The sequence below is a fragment of the Giraffa tippelskirchi genome, chromosome 5 (assembly GCF_054371585.1).
Source record: "Giraffa tippelskirchi isolate mGirTip1 chromosome 5, T2T-mGirTip1v1.2.pri, whole genome shotgun sequence".
Classification (NCBI taxonomy): Eukaryota; Metazoa; Chordata; class Mammalia; order Artiodactyla; family Giraffidae; genus Giraffa; species Giraffa tippelskirchi.
This window is the reverse complement of record NC_137279.1, coordinates 155,355,506-155,379,986: the sequence shown is the minus strand read 5'-3', so window position 1 is coordinate 155,379,986 and position 24,481 is coordinate 155,355,506. Positions and strand designations below refer to the sequence as shown.

The window sequence follows — 24,481 nt, the reverse complement described above, 5'->3', positions numbered from 1 at the left end:
TGCAGTTAGCCCTGATCCTCTAGGGACTGAAAAGAGTTGGAGGGACTAGTTGGTCTTCAAATGTGTATCAAACATCTGCTTTGTATCAGGTGCTGTTCATGGGGCATTAGAGACAGTGGTGTACCAGATAGACACGATCCTTTGTTGTATGCTGGGGAGGACTGACATGAGAAATAAAATGCAGATGTGGTGAGTGCTGTAAGGAGGGAGGATAGGATGCCATGGGACCGTATACGGGGGGCCTAGCTTATTTCGGAAAAAGGACCTGGGACTGGAGAGGATGTGGGATGGCCACATGTGCGGGATGGGAGAAAATCTTCGAGGCCACTGAGGTAGGCAGGGGCCAGATCTTGGAGGGACTTGAAAGCCACTGTAGTAGAATCCCTTTGAAGTGTTTTCGGTTTTTTTTTTTTTCACACATTTAAAAAATTTTATTTATTTATTTTTGATTGCTCTGGGTCTTCATTCCTTTGTGAGGGCTTTTCTCTGCCTGCAGTGAGCGAGGGCTACTCTTCGTTGAGGTGCTCAGGCTTCTCATTGGGTTGAGTTCTCTTGTTGTGGAGCGTGAGTTCTAGGGCAAGTGGGCTCAGTAGTTGCAGCACTTGGGCTCAGTAGTTGTGGCTCCTGGACTCTAGGGCATAGGCACTCGGGCTTAACTGTCCACAGCATGTGGAATCTTCCCAGACCAGTGATGGAACCTTGTGTCCCCTATTGGCAGGTGGAGTCTCATCCAGTATGCCACCAGGGAAGCCCTGGCGTGTTTTGAACAGGGATGTGACATGCTCAGATATGCAATTTGTACCACTCCGGCTGTAGGGTAGAAAACAGTGGCATGAGATGGTGGGATGTGGAGGAGCTTAGTGTTAAGAGGAAGCTACTGAATATTAAATCCTATCTTTTGAAGCCTAGCTGGAAAGGGGAAATAAAATTGGTTTGAGATTTGTAACCAGGGCAAGATGATAATTTGGAATTTTATTAGTATAATTATGAGCCTTGTGTTTGAAACTATTTATTTTCCAAAGTGAGATTTAAGGTTAAATGTAGCATCCTCCTTTGGTGGAACCTCTTTCATCTCCACGTGCTTGGAATTGCTAAGAAGAACCAAGTGCTCTGGTTATTTTTAAATGGTTTTCTTTCCCCTCACCCTGCCAGAAGCCTGAGAGGATTTTCCTCTGATACTTACTGTGGCAACCAGGTAGAGTGTCTGGAGGAAAATCTCATAATATTATGGGATTCCCCCTTTGACTGAGTTTTTGTCCACATAGAGCCTTCAGCAGCTTGTCAATTACAGTTCACGTTTTCCTTCCTGGCACTGGCTGTGAGTTTATGTCCAGTTAAGCTGTGGCCCCACGTATTTACTCAACTGTCTCTCCATCCTTGGGGACAGTAATTTGCCTGGTGTCCTCCCCTCTCTTATGGAATCAAGAATTATTGATTTTTCAGTCTGTGCAGTTATCCACTTGTTAGGACATAGTGGCAACTTTCATGCTCCTTCCAAGTGGATTCAGAGAATATAGTTTTCAATAATTATATTTGTTCATGAGTCTGTCTGTCTCCTCTCATTCTTTGAGGTGGTCTCATATTTGTAACTCTTGTGCTTGCATGGTACCTGGCATATAGTAGTAGTTGTTATTTAGTCACTAAGTTTTTTGTCCAACTCTTGCAACCCCATGGACTGTAGCCCTTCAGGCTCCTCTGTCCATGGAATTTCCCAGGCAAGAATGCTGGAGTGGGTTGCCATTTCCTTCTCCAAGGGATCTTCCTGACCCAGTGATTGAACCTGCATCTCCTGCATTGGCAGGCAGATTCTTTACCACTGAGCCACCAGGGAAGCCCAAAGTGATAATTGCTGACTATTCAAATTTTTTTTTTTTGCCTGACAGTTTAAAATTCCATGAAATTTTACTATTGAACACTCTTGGGGGGCTAGGACCTTATCCCAATGTTTAGATTCTAAGCTGTGGTACAGGCCTCCTCTGAAGTGGGTACAGAGCCTGGTACATAGTAGATTCTGAATAAATATGGACTGAGTGAATACTAAGTGGATTCAGAGAGTATTTAAGCCCACAAAATCAGCTACATTCCATATTCTCCAATTTTCCCTTAGTGAACAGTGTTTACTACCCCCTCCCCCATCTCAGTAATCTTTCTTTCACGTTTTGGATCTTTATGCATTTGTTTCTTTTTGGAAGTCATTTAGTCTCTGGAATGTTTGCGCTGGCAGTTGTGAATATTTAGGGTGGCTATAGAATGGATTTTGTGCTGACTACAAATCTATATGTGTGTTTTTATGGTTTTTCTAAAGAAATATTATTTCCTTAGTAGCTCTCCTAGTTATTTAGACTAAGATATTTTCTTTTTAATTAAGATAATTCACAATGTGTGTCCAAAATCCCCCTTTTAGCAGTGGACAGTGTTTTGCCATACTTGCTGCCCTGAATACAATGATCTATGTGAATATGAACAACTTTAATGTGAAAGAATTGAAGCCAGTAAAAAATTTTCCATATCTTGGAAGCATGAATTTTGGAGAAGTGACCAATTTAATAGGTACACTAAGTTCTGTGTTATCTTAAATTTTTAAACTTGATATTATCTTAAATATATAATCTAGTGCATGTGTGCTCAGTCACTCAGTCATGTCAGACTTGCTGTGACCTCATGGACTGTAATCCACCAGACTCCTCTTTCCATGGAATTTTCCAGGCAAGAATATTGGAGTGGGTTGCTGTTTCCTGCTCCAGGGATCTTCCTGACCCAGGGATTGAACCTCTGTCTCCTGCATCTCCTGCATGGGCAGGCAGATTCTTTACCACTGAACCACCTGGGAAGCCCCATACAACTTAATAGATGACATTAAATTCTGAAAACATATTTGTTGTCTGATTTGATTAGAAATTGAAAAAATATATTTCTCAAGGTAACCAAAGCCATGTATGTTTTAATTTATATTTGCTGCTGCTGCTGCTGCTAAGTCGCTTCAGTCGTGTCCGACTCTGTGCGACCCTATAGACGGCAGCCCACCAGGCTCCGCCGTCCTGGGATTCTCCAGGCAAGAATACCGGAGTGGGTTGCCGTTTCCTTCTCCAGTGCATGAAAGGGAAAAGTGAAAGTGAAGTCGCTCAGTCATGTCCGACTCTTAGTGACCCCATGGACTGCAGCCTACCAGGCTCCTCCGTCCATGGGATTTTCCAGGCAAGAGTACTGGAGTGGGGTGCCATTGCCTTCTCCAATTTATGTTTAATAGTAATTAAATGAAATAGGTTTTTTAGCTGCATTGCCACAAATTTTATATTTTAAGAGTGGAATGTTGTTTTCTTATAATACATTTAACATTGAGGATAGTAACATACGTCCGTGCATATACGTGCATAATTTTATAATACATACCATTTTGTATTCTGACACTTAATCTTTACCTTTCTGAAGACAGTTTTTCCGAATGTGGCCTTAAACAGTGTTGTTGTTGTAGGAAGGGGGAGCCCTTCCAGGGCCCAAAACTGGGCTCTTGTCTAACACTCAGAAATGAATTGTCCAAGGAGACACATGTGCTGACAAAGCAAGGGATTTTTTTGGGAAAAGACACTCAGATGGAGAGTAGTAGGGTAAGGGAACCCAGGAGAACAGCTCTGTCACATGGCTTGCAGCCTCAGGTTTTATGGTGATGGGATTAGTTTCCAGGTTTTCTTTAGTCAATCATTCTGACTCAGAGTCCTTCCTGGTGGTGCATGCCTTGTTCAGCCAAGATGGACGCCAGAGAGAAGGATTCTGGGAGGTGGTCGGACATGTCTCCTTTTGACCTTTCCCTAACTCTTCCGGTTGGTGGAGGCTTATTAGTTCAATGTTACTTACCAGAACCTCTTGTTGTAAAACAACTCATGCAAATGGTTACTATGATGCTTGGCCAGGGTGGGCGGTTTCACTCAGTGTGCTTCCCTAACAATTCCCCCCTGAGAGGCTTCATACTCAAGGAATTGGCTTGGAGGTCTCTTTCTTCTGTAACTTCTTCCTGCTGTGCATGGGCGTAGGCCTGCATAGCAGAGCAGAAGTCTCTACCTGATCTAAGTCAAGGTATTTTTTGCCTGAAACCAGCATTCACCCTTGTAATAACAGCAATTTAGTTCGAAACTGTTGGCTCCTCTCAGAGATAAAATAGGCAGGGGCCAAAGAGGAGACCTAACAGGATCATCATCACTGGTCCCCAGAAACAGGAGGCAACAGTTGGGGTGAGGGCTACAGGGTTTGTGACTTTTTTTTTATTGGTTGGTGGTGAGGCAACAGCTGTGCTCCAGGAGTCTTGTGTTTAGTCTGAAGTTACCATCCTCCACCTGGGTGGAGGCTCCAGTTCTGTAGAAGAACTTAAAGACATTGTTATGCATATTTCTTTGAGTAGGAACCGGGACCCTGTCTGGAGGCTGTACCACCATTTGATTGTTCCTCCTCTGTTTCTGTATCCCCTCCCTTCCCTGATGAGCAATTGTTTGAATCCACCCTTTGGAACTCAGGGAAGGTCAAGGAGGCTGAATGAAGCCTATATCCTACAGACAAGAAATGGAGAACACAGAACAGATCTGTATTCCAGAGACCCACAGAGTTCTGCCCAGTTTTAATTTAGGGAACTAGGCAACTATGACTGTGATAACTTCCTGTCAAAATGGGGCATAGGACTGCCTCAGCTTGGAGGATAGACATTGAATTGGAAATATTCCTGAGTTCCAAGTTCTAGATCTGAGTCTTGTATGATTAAAATCTCAATCCCTTGATTTGCCATTTTGGTGTGACAGACTCAATTAGAAGTAGTTGGAGGAGTGATAAACTGGAATTTTAATAGACAAAATAAATTTCATTTCTTTTTAGAAGGATAGGCCTGAAACCCAGTCTGGACTTGGCACTTTGGGGAGACTTGTAGCCAGGTAGCCAGTTGCCTACTTTTATAAAAAGTGAGGTTGCAGTTACTAGCTTCCAGCAGACATTGTTTTGAGAATGGTGGCATCCAAGCCTGACACGACTCCAAAAACTTGAGTGTTTAGCAATGCAAGGTCTAGTCTGAAAGTATACCCATAGCATCACCTAGTTATTTTCCAGGATGTCTGAACCATAGCTACTCTATTTTGACTTTTAATTGTAAAATTTTCCTTAATAGCCAAAGCAGATGTCACCATTAATGATGTCAGTGTTTGTCTAGGTATGAGAAGATGTAAGAATTGGAACTCATAAAATCTTCTTCTGAAAAGATCTAAACTATCTGAAAGCCTGTTCTGCCAGTTTTTCCCAGAGCACAGAGTGCCTCATTCCTGATTTTTACCCTGAACTCCTTTCAGGGCAGTTGAAGGTCAGCAGTTGCAGTGGCCATGATTTAATCTTTGTAGATGTAGATGGCAAGTGTCAGTTTTCAGTTGGCAGAGCCCCTTTTTGCTCATAAACTTGACCATGATTTTGAGGGGGGCATTTCATGACTATTCTATCCCATGGTGCTGAGAATGTCCATTCTCAGGTTTGGCAAAGATTTTGTTGACAGGCCACTCAATGTGCTGTTATTGGACTAGGCCATAAAATAGTATCCAAAATTCTCTGGACCACCTGTCTTACTAGCCTCTTGGTCCAGGAAAACATTCCCTCTTGTTGCCTCTTTCCATATCTAGAGTTACACTGTCACCATCATCTATCTCATATGGAACTATATATTATTCTATCAGAGGCCTCAGTCACACATTTGGCAGTGTAAGAAACAGCGATTTTGTAAAACAGGTGAAATACAAATAACATAGCCAGCAGTATTAGTAAAGTCACAAGTAAGTCTTAAGAGCTTCCATTAGATGTAGCCCAGTATATCCCAGGTCATCTGACTTAGTCTACTCTGTAGAATCTTTATCTTCCAGGGAAATTATGTATTGGCACTGTCTATAAGGCACATAGCCCAGTTTTCTAGTGTTACTAGACTGATTATCCTTAGTATGATTTAATTGTTTTCAACAGAGAGGAGACTTTAAACCTGCATTACCATAGCCTGGTGTTATCTATATAAATCCATCCCATAATTGTGGGAGATTTTTTTTCCTCCTTTGCTGAAACTTTGCTTGTTGCTCTGATTGAACTTGAGTAATAGAAAAAATCTCAAATTTATGGCCAGAGTCAGAGCAGGCATTATTAATTGGCCTGGTGAGGGGATCCCATCTAGTAATATCACAGTGACCTGAATATGACTATAATTTTTTTTTAAGTAAGTTTTCTCAGGGCCAATCAGTTAGAGCCTTGTAGTAGAGAAATTTACCAAGATAACCCAGAACTAGACATGGGTAATTGGCCACAAACCCAACAATTGGATTGATTTCTAAAACTAGCATAGGATCATAGGCCTGTGATAGAAAAGCACTTGCTTTATATGCACAGGTCTAAGAAATCAAGAAAACATTATAAATGATCATAGGAATCAGGTCCAGCATCTTGGGCAAGCTGTCTACCTCTGATGTCGTCGTCTTCTCATCCTGGTGTAGTGTAGTTTCTTCTCTGTTTGAGCATCATTTTAAGGTGAGATCAGTTCAGCTGTCTTCTCTATAGACCAATCCAGTGTAGGGGCCTTTGGAAGTGGGAATTAATCTAAGAGTTAATTTCCCTTCAGTTTCATTGTGCATGAGCTAGTTAAGAGTACCTGATAAAAAAGTCCTTCCATCCAGGTTGGAGGCAGTCCCTTAAATTATGTCTTTTTCCAGTCCTGGTTGCAGGTCATGAGGCATCTGATCTTCATCCAAAGGTAGATTACTGAGATAAGATTCAGAAACAAACTTAGGGTGTTCTTTAAGAATTCAATTAAATTTTACATTAGTATCACATAACAGCAAAGAACTATCCAAGAAATGAGTCTTATAGATGCAGACCTCCATTAACAAACTGGGATTTAACATTTATTGAAACATCTTTTTCTCCCTAAAATTACCCTCATTTTTATCAAATATAACCAAATTAAGGCTAGTTTGTTTGCAAAATAGGTCTGTTCTCACTAATTTTGATCTAATGATTTATATAACCATAATTGATCATAGACTTTATTTTGCTGAAACATTTATAGAGTCTCAGATTGAACTTTTAAAATAAAACAGGGCTGAGAAACTCGCTCCAAAGACTTATCACAGATTTTGCCTAACAAATCTAGGTTAATTCTTCCCTTTTTAAGGTCTCCAAAATTCCTTGAGATTTTTGTACCTTTTAGTGAGATAACTTTCCTAAGTCATTTGATAAACTTACTGGAAACCTAAGAGTTTCCAATTTCTGGAGGAGTCAGATAGAAAGAAAATATAATTGTTTTGTTTATAATGTATAATTTTACCAAAGTATTGTCATAATTAGTTTGTGAGGAAGGTTTTCTCTACTCCCGGAAAACATAAGATTCAAACCCATTTGAATCTTAGAAACCATAAAAGATAGAAGCCATAAAATTTATAAGCATATTCACTGGTTCATTCAGTCCTTTGTTAATTTTTGTGAAGTCATCAGGTTTTTCATTAGAATACCAGGACATATCAGAATGTTAAGAGCTCCATATAATTTCTAGGATATCTATATTAGTAATATTTACCATACATTATAACATAAGAGAATTTATTACTCATTTGATAGTATTTTTCATGTAATTTAACCAATCAAGTAAACACAGTTTAATCTCTCTCTTTGGGGTGTTTCAGGGGCCCTCTGAAGCACCCCAAAGTTAGCTAGAGGTCACAGGAACTTCAAAAGAATTCGATTTAGGAAGTTTTGACAAAAAAATCAATTAAAAGGGTTTAGAACATTTGGTCAGATTTAGTCAATGTTGATGGGTGTATCATTTAGCTTGTTGGTATGTCACAATGGGTGTATATATCTCAAGGTCTAGTGAAAGTCAGCTCCACCATCTTGGACCTAGTTGGCTCTAACCAGTTTTCCTATGGCTGTGTCATTCCTAACAAAATCTATTTATCTAACTAATTGTAATCCAATTACAATTAAAAAATCCTGATCATGCCTAACTCTTTTTAGTATTTTTTCATACCTTTTTTTTTTTACTGATAACACACTTTCTACTTTCCTTTAGCAACCAAGAACTAACTTTTATATTAGCATTTTATAGATTGGTGAGCATAAATACCAGTGATAATTTTTAAAACCCTTGATTTCTTAAAACATTTTAGGATGGCACCAAACATTATTCATTTATAGTCCCAATCTCTTTAGTTTTTCTGTAAAAGGAAATCAGTATTTAGTAGTAAATGTTTAAAAATCTTATTTGGAAATGACCTAACTATTCAATAGACTTCCAACACTTAGTTTAGTGATACCCTTAGAAATTCAAGTTACCCCAGTCTGGAGAGACTATTTTAAACAGATATTCCTAAAGCATAATTATTCTTAATAGGGCTTATCTAAAATCTCATATCTCATTTACATTGTTTTTAGAAGTTTCTTCACTCGAGGTAATTTCCTTGTTGACAAACTTGTAACAGATATGATAATATTTAACTTATATTAAACCTAGGTATAATGAAAACATTCTACTTAATGTTAATTATTCTAAGACATGTCTATATTAGATAGGTCAACAAATAAACATCAATATCAAGTATTTAATACTGAGTATTTACCAGTTTACGTGAACTTGGAATTTATTGTTTAATTTAGAATTATTTGATTTGTAAGCGCTTACCTTTCTTTAAGCCAATTAAAACGAGCTCATTTACAGGTTAATCTCAAAAATAGTATCCAGAGACAAAGACATACTGAGACATATTTAGACAGATACAACACAAGATCTAGCTTCATTTTCTAAGTTTAGTCATGAATTAGATATTACAATATAAAATTTACTAGTTCATAAGAAACAGTTGGAATAAATACAAAATTTAAAGGCTTTTCCCCATTTTTCCTCAGTCTCAGGAGTTAGAGATGGTCTAGATAAGTGTTCCTGAGAGCCCTGGTCTCAAGGCACAGGGAAAGAATATCAAGTTCTAACAAAATGGCGTCAGGCCTAAACCAGATGGTGGCCAGACAAAGCAAAATGGCCATCAGAAATCAGAACACAGAAAACAGAGTTAAAACACCCATATAAACCTGGCAGTCCTCATCAGACACTCCCTTAAATATAGGAATACAGTCTCTCAGGAAACCTCCTATAGACACAGAACTTCAGATCCAAGTACTAACAGAGTAAAGGAAAATATCTCAGGTCTTCAAAGATTTCAAAGGGAGGAAAGGAAGCCAAGTTGAAAGAAGAAGGGGGAGGAGGCGGGAGATGGGGGCAAAAGGGGTGGTCTTACAGATGTCTCCTGCCATCTGCAGATACCTAGGCATTATGGGACTTTACCCTGGGCCTCCAAAGAAGGGAGGACTGGAACTCAGCCCTACCAGAAACCAGGCAGAACAGAACCAGAATTCGAGTTCTCTGCCAAGAGGAGGTGATCAGTCTCCAATCCTCAGCTCAGACTGAGGCCCTTCGACCAGATTCCTGCTCCAGAACTGGGGGACTAGAAAGAAGGAGAAGGATAGGAAAAGTTAAGGAGAGGAAAGAGAGAGGAAAGGGGAGAGAGGTCAATAAAGTCTCTTGTTCCTTACTGGTCGGGGTACTCTGGCCAGTTGTCCACGTTAGGAGGAGAACAGGGACAATAGGGTCCCAGTTGCAACTGCTGGGTCTGGTTCATTGGCAGGCAAGCTGGCCCCTGAGTACCCCGAGTGGTCAGGATGTCAGTCCCAGCGAAGAAGAGTCCCATCAGTGTCACCATTTGTTGCAGGAAGGGGGACCCTTTCCAGGGCCCAAAACTGGGCTCTTGTCTAACACTTGGAAATGAATTGTCCAAGGAGACACATGTGCTGACAAAGCAAGAGATTTTATTGGGAAAGGGCACCCGGGTGGAGAGCAGCAGGGTAAGGAAACCCAGGAGAACAGCTCTGTCACATGGCTTGCAGTCTCAGGTTTTATGGTGATGGGATTAGTTTCCGGGTTTTCTTTAGCCAATCATTCTGACTCAGAGTCCTTCCTGGGGATGCATGCCTTGTTCAGCCAAGATGGACGCCAGAGAGAAGGATTCTGGGAGGTGGTCGGATATGTCTCCTTTTGACCTTTCGCTAACTCTTCCGGTTGGTGGAGGCTTATTAGTTCAGTGTTCCTTACCAGAACCTCCTGTTGTAAAACAACTCATGCAAATGGTTACTATGATGCCTGGCCAGGGTGGGCAGTTTCCATCAGTGTGCTTCCTTTAACAGTGTTATGGTCAATCTCATAAACACATAATTAGGTGTTCTTTTTTTTTTCGGTTGTGACACTTAAATGCAAAGCTGTTGGCTTTCATTTATAAAGTTCATTTTTAAAACCTTCCCGGTGGTTTATGGTTTATTATTTTAGTGACACGTGTGTGCATATGTATGCACAAAGGATGCAAAAACTGTAAGAGAGCTTATGTGTATCTACAGCTTTTCTTTGACATACTTCTTGAGAAATTGGCTCAGGTCTATGTTTTAGCCAAACATGCTGCATTAGCGTTTAATGATACTGCTTTCTCTTCCAAGCGAACTGACAAGGGCAGATGAAGGTCCTGTTTTCTGGAATGGGCCTGTCTTCTGACCAGTGTTTTATTTCAGATTGCTGTTGTAGGGATGTTTTCATTCAGATGTAAATTCGTTGTTAAGTTCATTTAGCTCTGGGTGCTGTTGGCTTTTCCTGATTTTTCACGGGGCAGGGGAGGGGAATTGAGAAACTCAGAGGAAGTTTGATTTTGTAACAGATTAGAGGGCATGTTGTCTGTCCAGCTCCAGAGAAGAGCCAAGGATGCCAAAAATACTTGGGAAAGGATGCTGCCCTTAGAGCTTTCTCTTCATTAGTAAATTGGATTAAGATGGTTCTGGAAGTCTTCCACAGTGTTATTTTGAACTTGGAGTTGCACAGTTGATGATGGGTCAGCTCAAGGTACTCTCTCAAGGGCCAGAATATCATCTAATGTTGTTTCTGCAGGCCTGTCTGTGCCGGGATTATTGTCACAGCCTCCTTTGCTTTCATCACGCCAACCCCATCCAAATTTCACATTGCCATGGGCACATGACTTGTGTCACGTGACAAAAGGCCCTGCACTTAGTGCAATGCTCTGCTGTCACCATCTTGAAATTTTTAATTTTTGAACCAGGAGGCTCCATATTTTCATTTTGTCCTGGGCCCTTGGTAATTGCTTTTAGCTATGAGAATGCCATTTATGAAGCTACCTGTTCCCTTTAATCCTTCAAAGCCCATGCTCCTTTTCTGGCCTGTCTGGTGCTCTCTGTTTCATGATGTGCTTATTTTCAGATGTTACTGATTGAAGTTCCTCCAGGTATGCCAAGCAGCTCCATGCCTCTGCAACATTGGCTCCTACTATTTCCTTCTCCTCATTCCCCCCCATCCTCACTACGTGGCTATTCTCTATTCATAGTTTGAAATGCTGAGGAAGTGAGACTGAGCTGTGAAACCCTACATGGTCATCTCACCTAGTTAGTACTGATCCCACTTTGTCTCATATCTCCCTTGAAAAAGTTGATACCTGGCAAGGTTGGGCTATATTTGACATTGGGGTAATGGTTCTGTAATAACTGTAAGGCAGATCAGATTGATTCTTGCCTGGGGAAAAGAATTCTCTATAATCTTCAATGTATTCATTCATTCATACAACAAATTTTAATGGAGTTTCTATGCAGGCCGGACCATATTGTAAGCACTCAGGATATGGCAGTGAGCAAAGTATTATTATTTTTTCCAATGAGCTAATTATATTATAGTCTTGGGGGCAGAAAGTGAATTCACTGATATATCAGTATATAATATGTTAAGCCTATAGTTTTGGAAAAGAATGCACAGTAGAACAAGAGAATAGAGGGGAATTGGGACTTGTGTGTTTGTGCTTGTGTTGTTTGGATAGGGTGGGAGTCCTATCTGAAGTGATACTCAGAGACCTGAATGCTGAGAGGACTTGACCTTTTGAAATTCTGGGGGAAAGAGTCTTTCCGGCAGAGGGAAGAACAAATGCAGAGGTCCTGCAGTGGACACATGCTTGTGATCTTCAGGAAAGTGCAAGGAGACTGTTGTGTCTGGACTAGGATGGGTAGTTGAGGAGAGAAGTGGGAGATGAGGTCAGAGAACTTGGAGACCAAGGGGAGGACTTGGCTTATACTCTCAATGAGATGGGAAGTCATAGGAGGGGCATAATGGGCTTTAAAGGGGTCACTCTGTATTCATGCACAGGAGTCACGTCACATGCTACTGAGAAGTCAAGTAAGCAAAGAATTGAGAATTGGCTGCTTAGGTAGTCTAATTATTCTTTTGATTGACTCATATGTACAAGAACCCAAAAGCACTCTTGTTTTGTAACCAGTCAAGGATTGGTATGGGTAAAGGACTTGCTTTGATCTTAGCTATGAGATCCTTTATCAGTTCTCTCCTCTTCACTATATAAAGATTTCTAACTTAGGCTTTGGAGTTTGTCTCACTGCTTCCTTCATTTTTCTCCACTTTCTGATAAGTCGTGCACTCTTGTTAAATACCAGGGCAGTCCAGGGCCTTCAGTGTGTATTTCACAGTGGCACAGACTGTTCTGCAGGACCACAACTTGTTCTAGTTTGTTCAGCAGTTACTGTTGTGCTGTTATGTTTTGATCAGTTGTCCTGGATATGAGAGACATGTGGAAGTATAATATTAAGGTTTTCGTGTTCAGCTAGGTGTAGAGAATGGGAGAGGAACTTCCTTGGTAGTCCAGTGACTGACTCCACACTCCCAATGCAGGGAGCCCAGGTTTGAGCCCTGGTCAGGGAGCTAGATCTCACCATTTGGCACAGCCAAATAAATACATATTTTTAAAAAACCACCAACAACAAGAGAAATCAAGAAAATCAAGACAATTGGTGCTTAATCTTAGATGATATCTGAGGAGAGTACAGTAGTGCCCCCCTGTCTGTGGGGAATGCATTCCAAGATCTCCAGTTGATGCCTGAAACCAAAGTACTGAACGCTATATATACTATGTTTTTTCTCTATACATACATACATACCTAGGATAAAGTAATTTTGATAAAGTAATTTAATGGTAATTAATAAATTAGGCACAGTAGGAGATTAATAGCAATAACTAATAATAAGATATCAAACCAGTCAATCCTAAAGGAAATCAGTCCTGAATATTCATTGGAAGGACTGATGCTGAAACTGAAGCTCCAATACTTTGGCCACCTAATGTGAAGAACTGACTCGTTAGAAAAGACCCTGATGTTGACAAAGATTGAAGGCAGGATGAGGAGGAGACGACAATTAGATGATTGGATGGCATCACCGACTCGATGGACATGAGTTTGAGCAAGCTCCGGGAATTGGTGATGGACAGGGAGGCCTGGTGTGCTGCAGTCCATGGGGTCATAAAGAGTCGGACACAACTGAGCAACTGAACTGAACTGAATAAGATAGAACAGTTATAACAACATACTCTAGTAAAAGTTAGGTGAATGTGACCTCTCAGATTTAGCGCTTTTTTCATCTTAACTAAGCCCTTATGCTCTGTGTTCATTACTTCTGAAGTTTGAGGTGCAGCAGCAAAACTGGGGCATGAATTTCCTTTTTCTTCTTCACAACTTCATGGATAGATTTGGTCTTACCATATATCTTAGCAGCATCAGTATACAATATTTTTCTTTCCTCCTTAAGTTGAACTTTTACCTTTTTACTTAAAAGAGGCACTGTTTATGGTTTCTCTTGGCACATCTGAATGGCCAGCATCACTGTTCTTGCCTTTGCGTTATTATTATGTAAAATAAGGTCACTGCACAACAGTATGTACCAGGATAGCTACTAAGTGACTAACAGGTGGGATACTGTAGATGAAGGGATGATTTGCATCCCAGGCAGGATGGAGCAGAATGGCAAGAGATGTCATCGTGCTGCTCAGAACAGTGCCCAATTTAAAACTGATCAGTTGCTTATTTCTGGAATTTTCCATTTAATATTTTTCAGACCACGGTTGACTTTGGATAATTGAATCCAAGGAATCTGTTGATAGGGGAGGACTCTGTTACTGATGAGGCAGGAAGCATCCAAGACAAGAATAGAGTGGGAGGGTAATGTGATTTTGGACAGGATAAGTTTGAGGTGTCAGCGGAGGTACATTATGAGCCATTTAGGAGATAATCAGAGGTCTTAGAGGTATCATTTTGGACACTGTTCTTCATTAAATTACTGAATTAAAATGTACTGCAGTACCATGACTCTTCCATCTGTAGGGACTGAAACATGAATTAAGCCCAATCCAGTTTTCAAAATCCCTCTATAATATCCCTTCTCTGAGTCTCCATTCAAGTATTTCTTCAGGCAACTTTTCCTGTCCATTTGCAACTCCCGCTAGTACTAATTCTAAGCCCTGGGGGATTAAATAAGATAATGCCTTTTCCATCTGTCCAGAATCAGGTTATGGGTCTGTTGTTATCATGTCCTTCTCTGGGTCTTCTCTTTTCCATACAAGACAATTCCTCCTCATTAACTGTTTCTTCATGGGATGTTTCGAACCAGTTCACATCTTGGTCTCTCACCTTGGAAGATGTGTATTTGTTGTTTGCGTGTACCTTAAAGTTTGGTGGATGAGACTGGGAACAGGACTCTGGGACTGGCCTGACCATCACAGAATAAGCTTCTCAGTTGCTCTGAGCATTCTGTCTGACAATGATTTTTCAGATGTAAATGTGTTCCTTACAGGTATTACCCAAGAAAACTGAAAGTGTATATCTACACAGAAACTTGTACATGAATGTATGTTGCAGCATTATTCAAAATAGCCCCAAAGTGAAAGCAACCCCAATGCCTGATAACTGATGTATATATAAACAATATGTGATATGTCCACACAATAGAATCATAATACTCAGCATTGAAAATGAAGTACTGATATGGTACAACATGGATGAACCTTGAAAACATGCTAAGTAAAGGAACCAGATACAAAAACACTACATCGTGTACACTTCCATTTATGTGAAATGTGCAGTATAGGCAAACTATAAAGACCAAAAGTAGATTAGTAGTTATCAGTACCTAGAGGGAGGAGGGAATGGGAGAGTGACCGCTAGTAGGTATGGGGTTTCTTCCTGGGGTAATATAAATGTTCTGAAATTAGGTAGTGGTGATGCTTGCACAACATGGAGAAGGTATTAAAAGCCACTCAATTGCACACTTTAAAATGGTGAATGTTACGGTGTGACTTGTACTGTTATGGTGTGTGATTTGTATCTCAATAAAGCTGTCCTAAAAAAAATACAAGTTTTATCTCCTATCTAAAGGTGAAGATCTTATGAAGAATCAATGAAATAACACAAGTAAAATGTTTAAAGCACAGCGCCTGGTAGTTTGTACGCCCAGTTAAAGATTCTTATTGTTGCTTTCAGATGAAGTCATACTGCTTAAATATTGGTAAGCTGCAACTTTCAGTCACTGCTACATTTGTAGAATATTACCTGTTAAGTAGTATGCAGTCAATAAATGCTTATTGAATGAATGTGTTTTGTTCACATTCATATTTAGCCGCTCATATGTTCTTTTTCTTGCAGTGCATTTCTGAATCCATATCATTGGGCCTAACATTGAGCACTTTGCCCAGTGGTAGTAATCCAGTGATAGGGAACTCTTCACAACTCATGTTTCAGTGTGGAAGATGAAGTTGGCAGTATAGATTCAGTCTGGGAAAGGAAGGTCTCTGCCTTATTAAATTCAAGCAGAAGGTGGGGGCAAAATGGTTTTTAACATTTTTTTCCCCAGTAATATAATTCTGCTCTGTGTTTTTATAAGAACTTAATTGGCCTGTCAAGAATGTGTTTCTAATGGTTCATTATCAGATTGCTAGAGAGCTGAGGACTTCATCTGGATTAAAAAAAATTCAATTCCTAGAAACTTAACAGATGTTCTCCTGAGCCCAACTGACAATTTCCACGTATAACAAATTATACAAACACATGTAATCAATTATGATAGGAGCATTTTTTCCTTTGAAAAAAAAATTGAAATTCACGTCTTTTCATGAACTTGGCATTCCACTAAAAACACTGAGTTGCTTCTACAAGTGCATCAGCAAGGTGCTATCTGCTCATGAAAAGAAAGAAACCCATTGTTGTTTGTATCATCCAGCACTTTTTCTAGAAGAGGAGTGGAAATTTTCTCCTTTGGTTTCTGAGGAATGGTTGAGTCTCTCAGCTTCCTTTAGTCTTCCCTGGACCGTGAATTGTGAAGTCGATCCTATTTCCTTGTTACCGGAAACTGGTGGGAGGCTTGGGTCCGGTGTGTGGCTCACTGCTAGCAAGCAGACTGGACTTCACTCCTCTCCCGGCCTTGATTGCGTGCCACTCTCCCTCTAGACTCCAGCTTTATTTCCTACTCTTGATTTTCTCTTTGCCCTAATTTATATTTCCTTTCATTTTTATTTCTGTCTGTGTATATCTTCAAGAGATGCTTTTCTAATTCTTTGGCAGACACCTGGGAGACAGTGTCACCGTTATTGAAGCCAGTTTTAAAACTATTACTCTTTAAAAACCTTTCCCTCTAGGACATCAGGCAGGAATGGAAGAAAAAGCAAAACTGTCAGGAGAGAGTTGGTAAGCATATTTTTTTTCCCCAGAAGCTTTTGTGAGTGTCTCTTTTTCCTGTCTTTTTAATAGAAGTTGGTGATATGGCAAAGCAATACATAGAGAAAGGCCTTTTGGTTCCCGATCATGTGATCACACGCCTCATGCTGTCGGAGTTGGAGAACAGGCGCAGCGAACACTGGCTACTTGATGGTGAGTTGAACCTGGGGGTCCACCAGGCTTCTGCTAGTAGTGGGTCATGGTCTCCTTGAACACTTCCATAATTTCTTACAGATTGCAAAGTGCTTTTTTCCCCCAGTCATTTCTTTAGACATATTCCAATTTGGCAACATAATTAAAAAACCCATGTGGTGAAGCCTTTTAATTCCTTTGTCTGCAGACTACCATCCCTAAAGCCATCAACTTGAAGCAAACCTTAATTGAATTCCCATTATTGTTCCAGTTTTGATGGTGCTTTTTGTTTCCATGACTAAGTCATCATAAGTATGACTCATCTTAAGTCAGAGGTTCTTCCATTCAAAATAAGCCACATAAATTAAAAGCATTTGTTATCATTTTTTACCTGTCAGATTTAAAAAAGAGAGAAAATCTGAAAATCTTTTTTAATTGAGGGTATAAGAAATAAGTATTCTTGAGAATAAAATGGGTAACCTTTGGAGGGCAATTAAGTAGTCTTTACCAATTCCCTGCTTCATTTCTTGCCTATAAATATATATTCAAAGACGTTTATTTTCAGCAATCTTTGCAAGACACTGGTTGTTGTTCAGTCCCTCGACTCTTTGTAACCCCATGGACTGCAGCATGCCAGGCTTCCTGGTCCTTCACCATCTCCCAGAGTTTGCTCAAACTCATGGCCATTGAGTTGGTGATGCCATCCAACCATCTCGTCTTCCGTTGTCCCCTTCTCCTCCTGCCTTCAATCTTTCCAACATCAGGGTCTTTTCTAATGAGTCAGCTCTTTGATCAAGTGGCCAAAAGTATTGGAGCTTCAGCTTCAGCATCAGCCCTTCCAGTGAATATAAAGAGTTGATTTCCTTTAAGATTAAGTGGTTTGATCTTGCTGTCCAAGGGACTCTCAAGAGTCTTCTCCAGCACCACAGTTCAAAAGCATCAATTCTACGGTGCTCAGCCTTTTTTATGGTCTGACTGTCACATCCATATATAACTATTGGAAAAACAATAGCTTTGACCTTTGTTATAAGATACTGGTAACAACCTAAGTATTTATCCTGTGCTCAGTCCCTCAGTCATGTCCAATTCTTTGCAGCCCCATGGACTGTAGCCCACCAGGCTCCTTTGTCCATGGGATTTCTCAGGCAAGAATACTGGAGTAGGTTGCTATTTCCTTCTCCAGGGGATCTTCCTGACCCAGTGATTGAACCCTAGTCTCGTGTATCTCCTGTATTGGCAGGCGGATTCTTTACCACTAGCGCCACCTGGGAAACCAAATATCTTATCATAGAGTTGCTTTAAATTTTGGTATGCCTATTAACCAAATATCTATATTTATGTATTGATACAGATAGAGCTCTAAGATAAACTGCCAAGTGAAAAAAACTAGTTGTAATATAGTATATATAATATACTATTATCTGTAAAAATGGAGAAACGGTATAATATTACTGTATGTACTTATACACACATATATAAGCTGTCTTCGGAAGGATATAAAAAACTGATAACAGTGGTTGGCTCTGGATAAGGATTAGGGTTGGGAGAGAGATTTACCTTTCATTGTATATACCCTTTGCTACTGTTTGATTTTTAATATCTAAATAATATATAGGCCTAATTTTTCAAAAAACTCAGATAAATATCATATAATATCACTTATATATGGACTCTTAAAAAATGATACAAAATCAACCTTATTTATAAAACAGAAATAGATACTCAGACATAGAAAACAAACTTACGGTTACCAAAGGGGCTAACAGTTGGAAGGAGATAAAGTAGGAGTTTAGGATTAACATATACACATTATTATATATAAAATGGGCTTCCCAGGTGGCTCAGTGGTAAAGAATCCACCTGCCAATGCAGGAAATGCAGGAGACATGGGTTTGATCCCTGGATCAGGAAGCTCTTCTGAAGTAGGAAGGAAATGGCAACCCACTCTAATATTATTACCTGGAAAAAGCTCTAATATTGAGCACTCACTGTGTGCCAAGTACAGAGGAGCCTGGTGGGCTATAATCCATGGGGTCGCAAAGACTTGGATGTGACTGAGCATATATATTAATATATATAAAGCAGGTAAACAACATAGATGTACTGTATAGCATTGGGAACTATATTCAATATCTTATACCTATAATGGAAAAGAATGTGAAAAATAATATGTATATATTCAATTATGTATATATATAACTAATTCACTTTACTGTATACTTGAAACAGCATTGTAAATGAACTATACTTCAATTTTATAAAAATGGTTTGGAAAAAAAACAGCTCAGTGGTTCCTATGATATGTTACCTAGGAAAATGCATACAGATGCTCACACATGAACTACTGCAGTTTTGTACTACAGGAAGCTGGAATTAAGAAACATCTACTTGAAGTAGATGATTAAGCCCAGTATAAATCTTTTGATTTATTAATTGAAAAAAAATGAACTATGTGGATTATTTGTCTTACTCTTAAATAGCAAGATTCCTTGGCAGTGAAAATAGAAACGATGAATATACTGCTTTCTAGGAATGAAAGGATAGTGAGATTTATATATTATAAGAAACTTCTTTCCATTGCAGAGTAGTTTTCCTTTAGTTCACCCAGTGTTCTCTTTCCTGTCTTACTTTGGAGAACCAAAGCCTCAGCAAGTTGTGACAATGTGAACTTTAATGTTTGTCAGCCACAGAGAAGCCAGAGTGAATTGTCCTACGTTTTTAACTATCAGATTGCCTATTTCTCCTAAAGTCTGGAGCTGTAAATCTCCAAAATGACTAATATGTTGTAGGATAGTTATTCTGTATCAGTCTTTCTCAAAGTGTGTAGTGTTAGTAATGGCTTGATGAGAAAACAGACTGTAATTTAGAAAATTTTAGTTTAAATATTAAAGATTGCTTGAATTTATTGAGCACTCACTGTGTGCCAAGTAGTGATCTGAGTATTAGATATTTATTATCTCATTCAATCCCTACAGTGACCATATGAAGGTAGAGATTGTTATTTCCATTTAACAGGTGAGAAAACAGAGTCAAAGTAGGGTTCACTTACCTATTCAAAGTTAGTAAATCCAAAGTTAACCAACTTCTTAGGACTTTAATGGACCTTTAATATGATAGTGTGATTTAACTCATCATAGAAGGTGACATCATGAGGCATTTTCTGAATTTATTTAACCCTAGAATCTCCTACCCTATTGAGAACCTGTGTGTTTGGTTCTATGGACCATTTTTTGTGAACTCTACTGTTCAACATCTATTCTTCAGTGTGGAGGTGTTCTGAAAAGTTGACTATAGCATAGATCTTTCTAGAATGCCTTCCATTAAAAATATTGGGAACTGTGTTCTCATGGGGCTGCAGGGAACCAACAGACTGAACTGAAAACTTCTGTCAAGTGAGAGGCTATAATGGTCTGTGGAAAATATATATTTATTTATTAGTAATGAATAAAGCTCCTACTGTGAGTCAGGAACTATTAGGTGCTGTTGATAAAATGACAAGACACTTTCTCTATTAAGGGTCTTATATCACAGTAGGGGAGTCAGGTGTGTAAAAAATTATGACAGTATAATGAAATCAATACTCATGTGGTACCCTGAGGACCCAAAGGAGAAAATTATCTCTTCTCATGGTAGAAAGTGGGATTGGCAACTTTATGGTAAAAGACATGAATAGAGTGAGGCCCTGCAAGTTGATGAATGGGGTTGGAAGGAGGATTTTTTCATCAAAGGGGTAATGTGAACTGAGTAAGAGAGGAATGACTTAGCCTAGTGTTTTAACCCCCCGCTACTTCTTTATGTTGGTATTTTCCATGACTGATAACTTGAGCTTTGCCACCACCTAACAGTAATTTACATTTCTCTAGTTTAAATTCTTTAACTGTAAAATTTTCTCACCTTATAAAATGAACTTGTATAGTTTTAAGGAAACGTAACCATTAAAAAAGGATCATGTGTCTTAAACTCCTTTGGGAAGGTGGGTTAGTTTAATCACCACTAATTGAGAAACCTGTATGCAGGTCAGGAAGCAACAGTTAGAACTGGACATGGAACAACAGACTGGTTCCAAATAGGAAAAGGAGTATGTCAAGGCTGTATATTGTCACCCTGCTTATTTAACTTATATGCAGAGTACATCATGAGAAACGCTGGGCTGGAAGAAACACAAGCTAGAATCAAGATTGCTGGGAGAAATATCAATAACCTCAGATATGCAGATGACACCACCCTTATGGCAGAAAGTGAAGAAGAACTAAAGAGCCTCTTGATGAAAGTGAAAGAGGAGAGTGAAAAAGTTGGCTTAAAGCTCAACGTTCAGAAAACTAAGATTGTGGCATCTGGTCCCATCACTTCATGGGAAATAGATGGGGAAACAGTGTCAGACTTTATTTTTTTGGGCTCCAGAATCACTGCTGATGGTGATTGCAGCCATGAAATTAAAAGATGCTTACTCCTTGGAAGGAAGGTTATGGCCAACCTAGATAACATATTTAAAAGCAGAGACATTACTTTGCCAACAAAAATCCGTCTAGTCAAGGCTATGGTTTTTCCAGTGGTCATGTATGGATATGAGAGTTGGACGGTGAAGAAAGCTGAGCGCTGAAGAATTGATGTCTTTGAACTGGGGTGTTGGAGAAGACTCTTGAGAGTCCCTTGGACTGCAAGGAGATCCAATCAATCCATCCTAAAGGAGATCAATCCTGGGTGTTCACTGGAAGGTCTGATGTTGAAGCTGAAACTCCAATACTTTGGCCACCTGATGCGAAGAGTTGACTCATTGGAAAAGACCCTAATGCTGGGAAGAATTGGGGGCAGGAGGAGATGGGGACGACAGAGGATGAGATGGTTGGATGGCATCACTGACTCAATGGACATGGGTTTGGGTAAACTCCAGGAGTTGGTGATGGACAGGGAGGGCTGGCGTGCTGCAATTCATGGGGTCGCAAAGAGTCGGACACGACTGAGTGACTGAACTGAATCCCAGTCGTACCAGTGCTTTCAATCCCAGTTCTGCCATTTACAGGCAATGTCAGTGACCTTGGGCAAAGTACCTTATTAGCTCTCTGCATTTTATTCCTCATGGAAAACAGGGATTTTAGAAAGGATGAAATAAGTGAATATACGTAAAGGGCTTAGAAGAATTCTTCCCATTATAGGAAGTACTATATGAGATTTTGTGGTTTGTTGTACATGAGGGGCAGGTCATGAATTTTTTTTTTTTTTTTTTGGTGATTACGTGAAGCATTAAGTTCAAAAATAGTTTAAAACATCTTCAGCTACACAAAGTTAAAAAGTCAGTTTCAGTTGTGAAATGTTTTATGTATCTTTTCACTGCTTTGCTTTGCCATAACTTTTCCTCTCAGTGAATGAATAACTGAAATTCTTTTACATCATAGGCCTGTTTTTAGTAAAGGACGTCAGTCTCTTCACTGATTTAGTTTATATTTTTCTCCTTGAAAACCCATCTGGTCACGGTTTTGGTTGTGATTTTCCTTTAAAGCTCTGGAAGAAATCCTTTTGGCAAAGTGGGGACCGTCAGGAATGCTAAGTTCTATGTTCAGCTTGAAACCCCTTATGTTCCAGGGCATGTGCTCTGCGGAGGATGTGCCGGTTGAGTGTGCTAAAGGTGATTGAATGTGGAAAGGTCAGGAGAAGAATTTTGGATGACAGATGACTCATCATCTTGGTCCATATGGCTGTGGAGAGGCATCCTGCAAACGGTGGGTGGAAAATGAGTAGTGTGGATGTATGCCAAGGAAACACCAGGGGTGGCTGTGAATGGCTTCGTGAGTGCTCTGTGGCTTGGTCAGCTATGTACTTGCTAAAAACAGTCCAGTACCACCTTGTCTTCACAGTGCGCTTTTTAGTTGGATAAGAAACACTCTTTTTTTTGTATTAATATGTGTATACAGGTATGATTTTCCCCCTCTTTTTCTTTCTTTAATTTCCTTAGATGTTCAATGAGTGAGAGCAATTTTATAAAAATAATTTTCATATTTTCTAAGATATTCAGCCAGTGGAATGTCATGTATAAGTCTTCTAATTTTGCTATGAAACTCTGGTTTTGTTTTTTGCTTTTTTCTTTAAGATGTTTACTGCTTACTAGGTGATATTAAGGTGAAATAGTAACTAAGGCACAGTAACCAACTCTTACAAATAACCAGCTCAAATACAAATTCTTCATTTAAAAAAAAAATGCTGGCTATGAGATGGGGCCCGTCGGGAGGTATGTTAGGTAATAGATTTCTTTTCCCCTATTTCTAAACATGGCTGCCAAAACCTGTGCATTTAAACAGTAACATGCAAGTTCTCAGGCTCAGTCCTAATTTATCTCAAGTTGTAACAGAATTGTCTGCCAGATGACTTTAGGTGTAGATATCGAAATATTTTGTATTTGCTGTCAAAGTTTGGTTTCATGGAAAGCAATCTTAAATTTTGGAATTATAAGTGGAATATAATTCAAACCTTTTTATTAGAGATAAAGATACCTTTACAAGGAGAGTCATCGTTCAGTCATGTTCCATTTGTATATTCCATTTGATTTTGTTCTGAGCACTAACGGGTGCTCTCTGTGGGTAATTCTGGGATTTTTTTTTGTTTTTTTTTTAGCAGAAGTCAGAGCCACTTGAATGTGTGCAGTGTTTGTATGTGTTTGCTCTGACCTTATCCCAACTTTGTATTTTTCTTTCTGAATCAGACCTTTGAAGGGTGTGACATCCCGCTGGGCAACATATGCCTACAGAGAAAAAGCCAACAATCACATGTCTTCTGAATCACATCTTTCAAGAAAATGCCAAGGGCAATTTTTTTTCTGTTGCCCTTGGGAATGTAGGGTATATCAAAAATAAAACATGTAGTACATTTTTTGGAAGGTCACTGAAGGCATTCTGTTTGAAGAAAAAAGGATCAGGCTTTCTCCTTGTATGTGTATGAGCACATGTGTTCAAGAGGGTAATACCCATTTACCTTCAGATGTTTAGTCCTTGGGCTTCCCTGATGTCTCACTTGGTAAAGAATCCACCTGCATTGCAGGAGACCCTGGTTCAATTCCTGGGTTGGGAAGATCCCCTGCAGAAGGGATAGGCTACCCACTCCAGTGTTCTGGCCTGGAGAATTCCATGGACTGTATAGTCCATGGGGTCGCAAAGAACCTTTGTATCTTCGATCACTATTAAGGCAGTATGTATACTCTCCTAAGAAGGCAATGGCACCCCACTCTAGTACTCTTGCCTGGAAAATCCCGTGGACGGAGGAGCCTGATAGGCTGCAGTCCATGAGGTCGCTAAGAGTCGGACATGACTGAAGTGACTTAGCAGCAGCAGCATACTCTCCTAACCTTGAACAGAAGATGTGAAGCAATTGGAGTGACTGCTGAAGAGTGGAGAGTCACAGACTTGAAGGAACTCTGCTGGGCACGGTGGTAGTTCTCAGGCATGCCAAGCATGGATTGAACAGTCATAATCTCTGGCATCTCACCAGGCTCATCCTTCTTGACATACTCATGTGTATAGGAATAAATATGAAAATGAAAAAGATACATGTATATGTATAGAAATCAATATAGTTGTTAGACATTAGCATTTCAATAATAAACTGCAGAGAAACGTAAAGTGTTAAGTCTTTGTGAGGGTCCTTGGTTTAATTCACAGTGTAAGAACTTGGGTTCTTTTTTTTGTTAACTTTTTATTTTATACTGGAGTATGGTTGGTTAGCAGTG

General features: G+C 39.6%; 1 protein-coding gene across 6 annotated transcripts in view; it reads left to right on the top strand.

The window, feature by feature from the left end:
* The window catches only part of AK4 (adenylate kinase 4), an 87,008-nt gene that overhangs the window by 38,348 nt on the left and 24,179 nt on the right, over nt 1-24,481 (top strand). For 5 of the 6 annotated variants that reach the window (XM_081486529.1, XM_081486530.1, XM_081486532.1 and 2 more), the window contains one exon: nt 16,669-16,788. The exons of the other annotated variant lie outside the window; for it this stretch is intronic. In XM_081486529.1, coding sequence (XP_081342655.1) covers nt 16,669-16,788 — 120 coding nt within the window. The remainder of the gene's footprint in view (nt 1-16,668; nt 16,789-24,481) is intronic. 6 annotated transcript variants of the gene reach the window in all.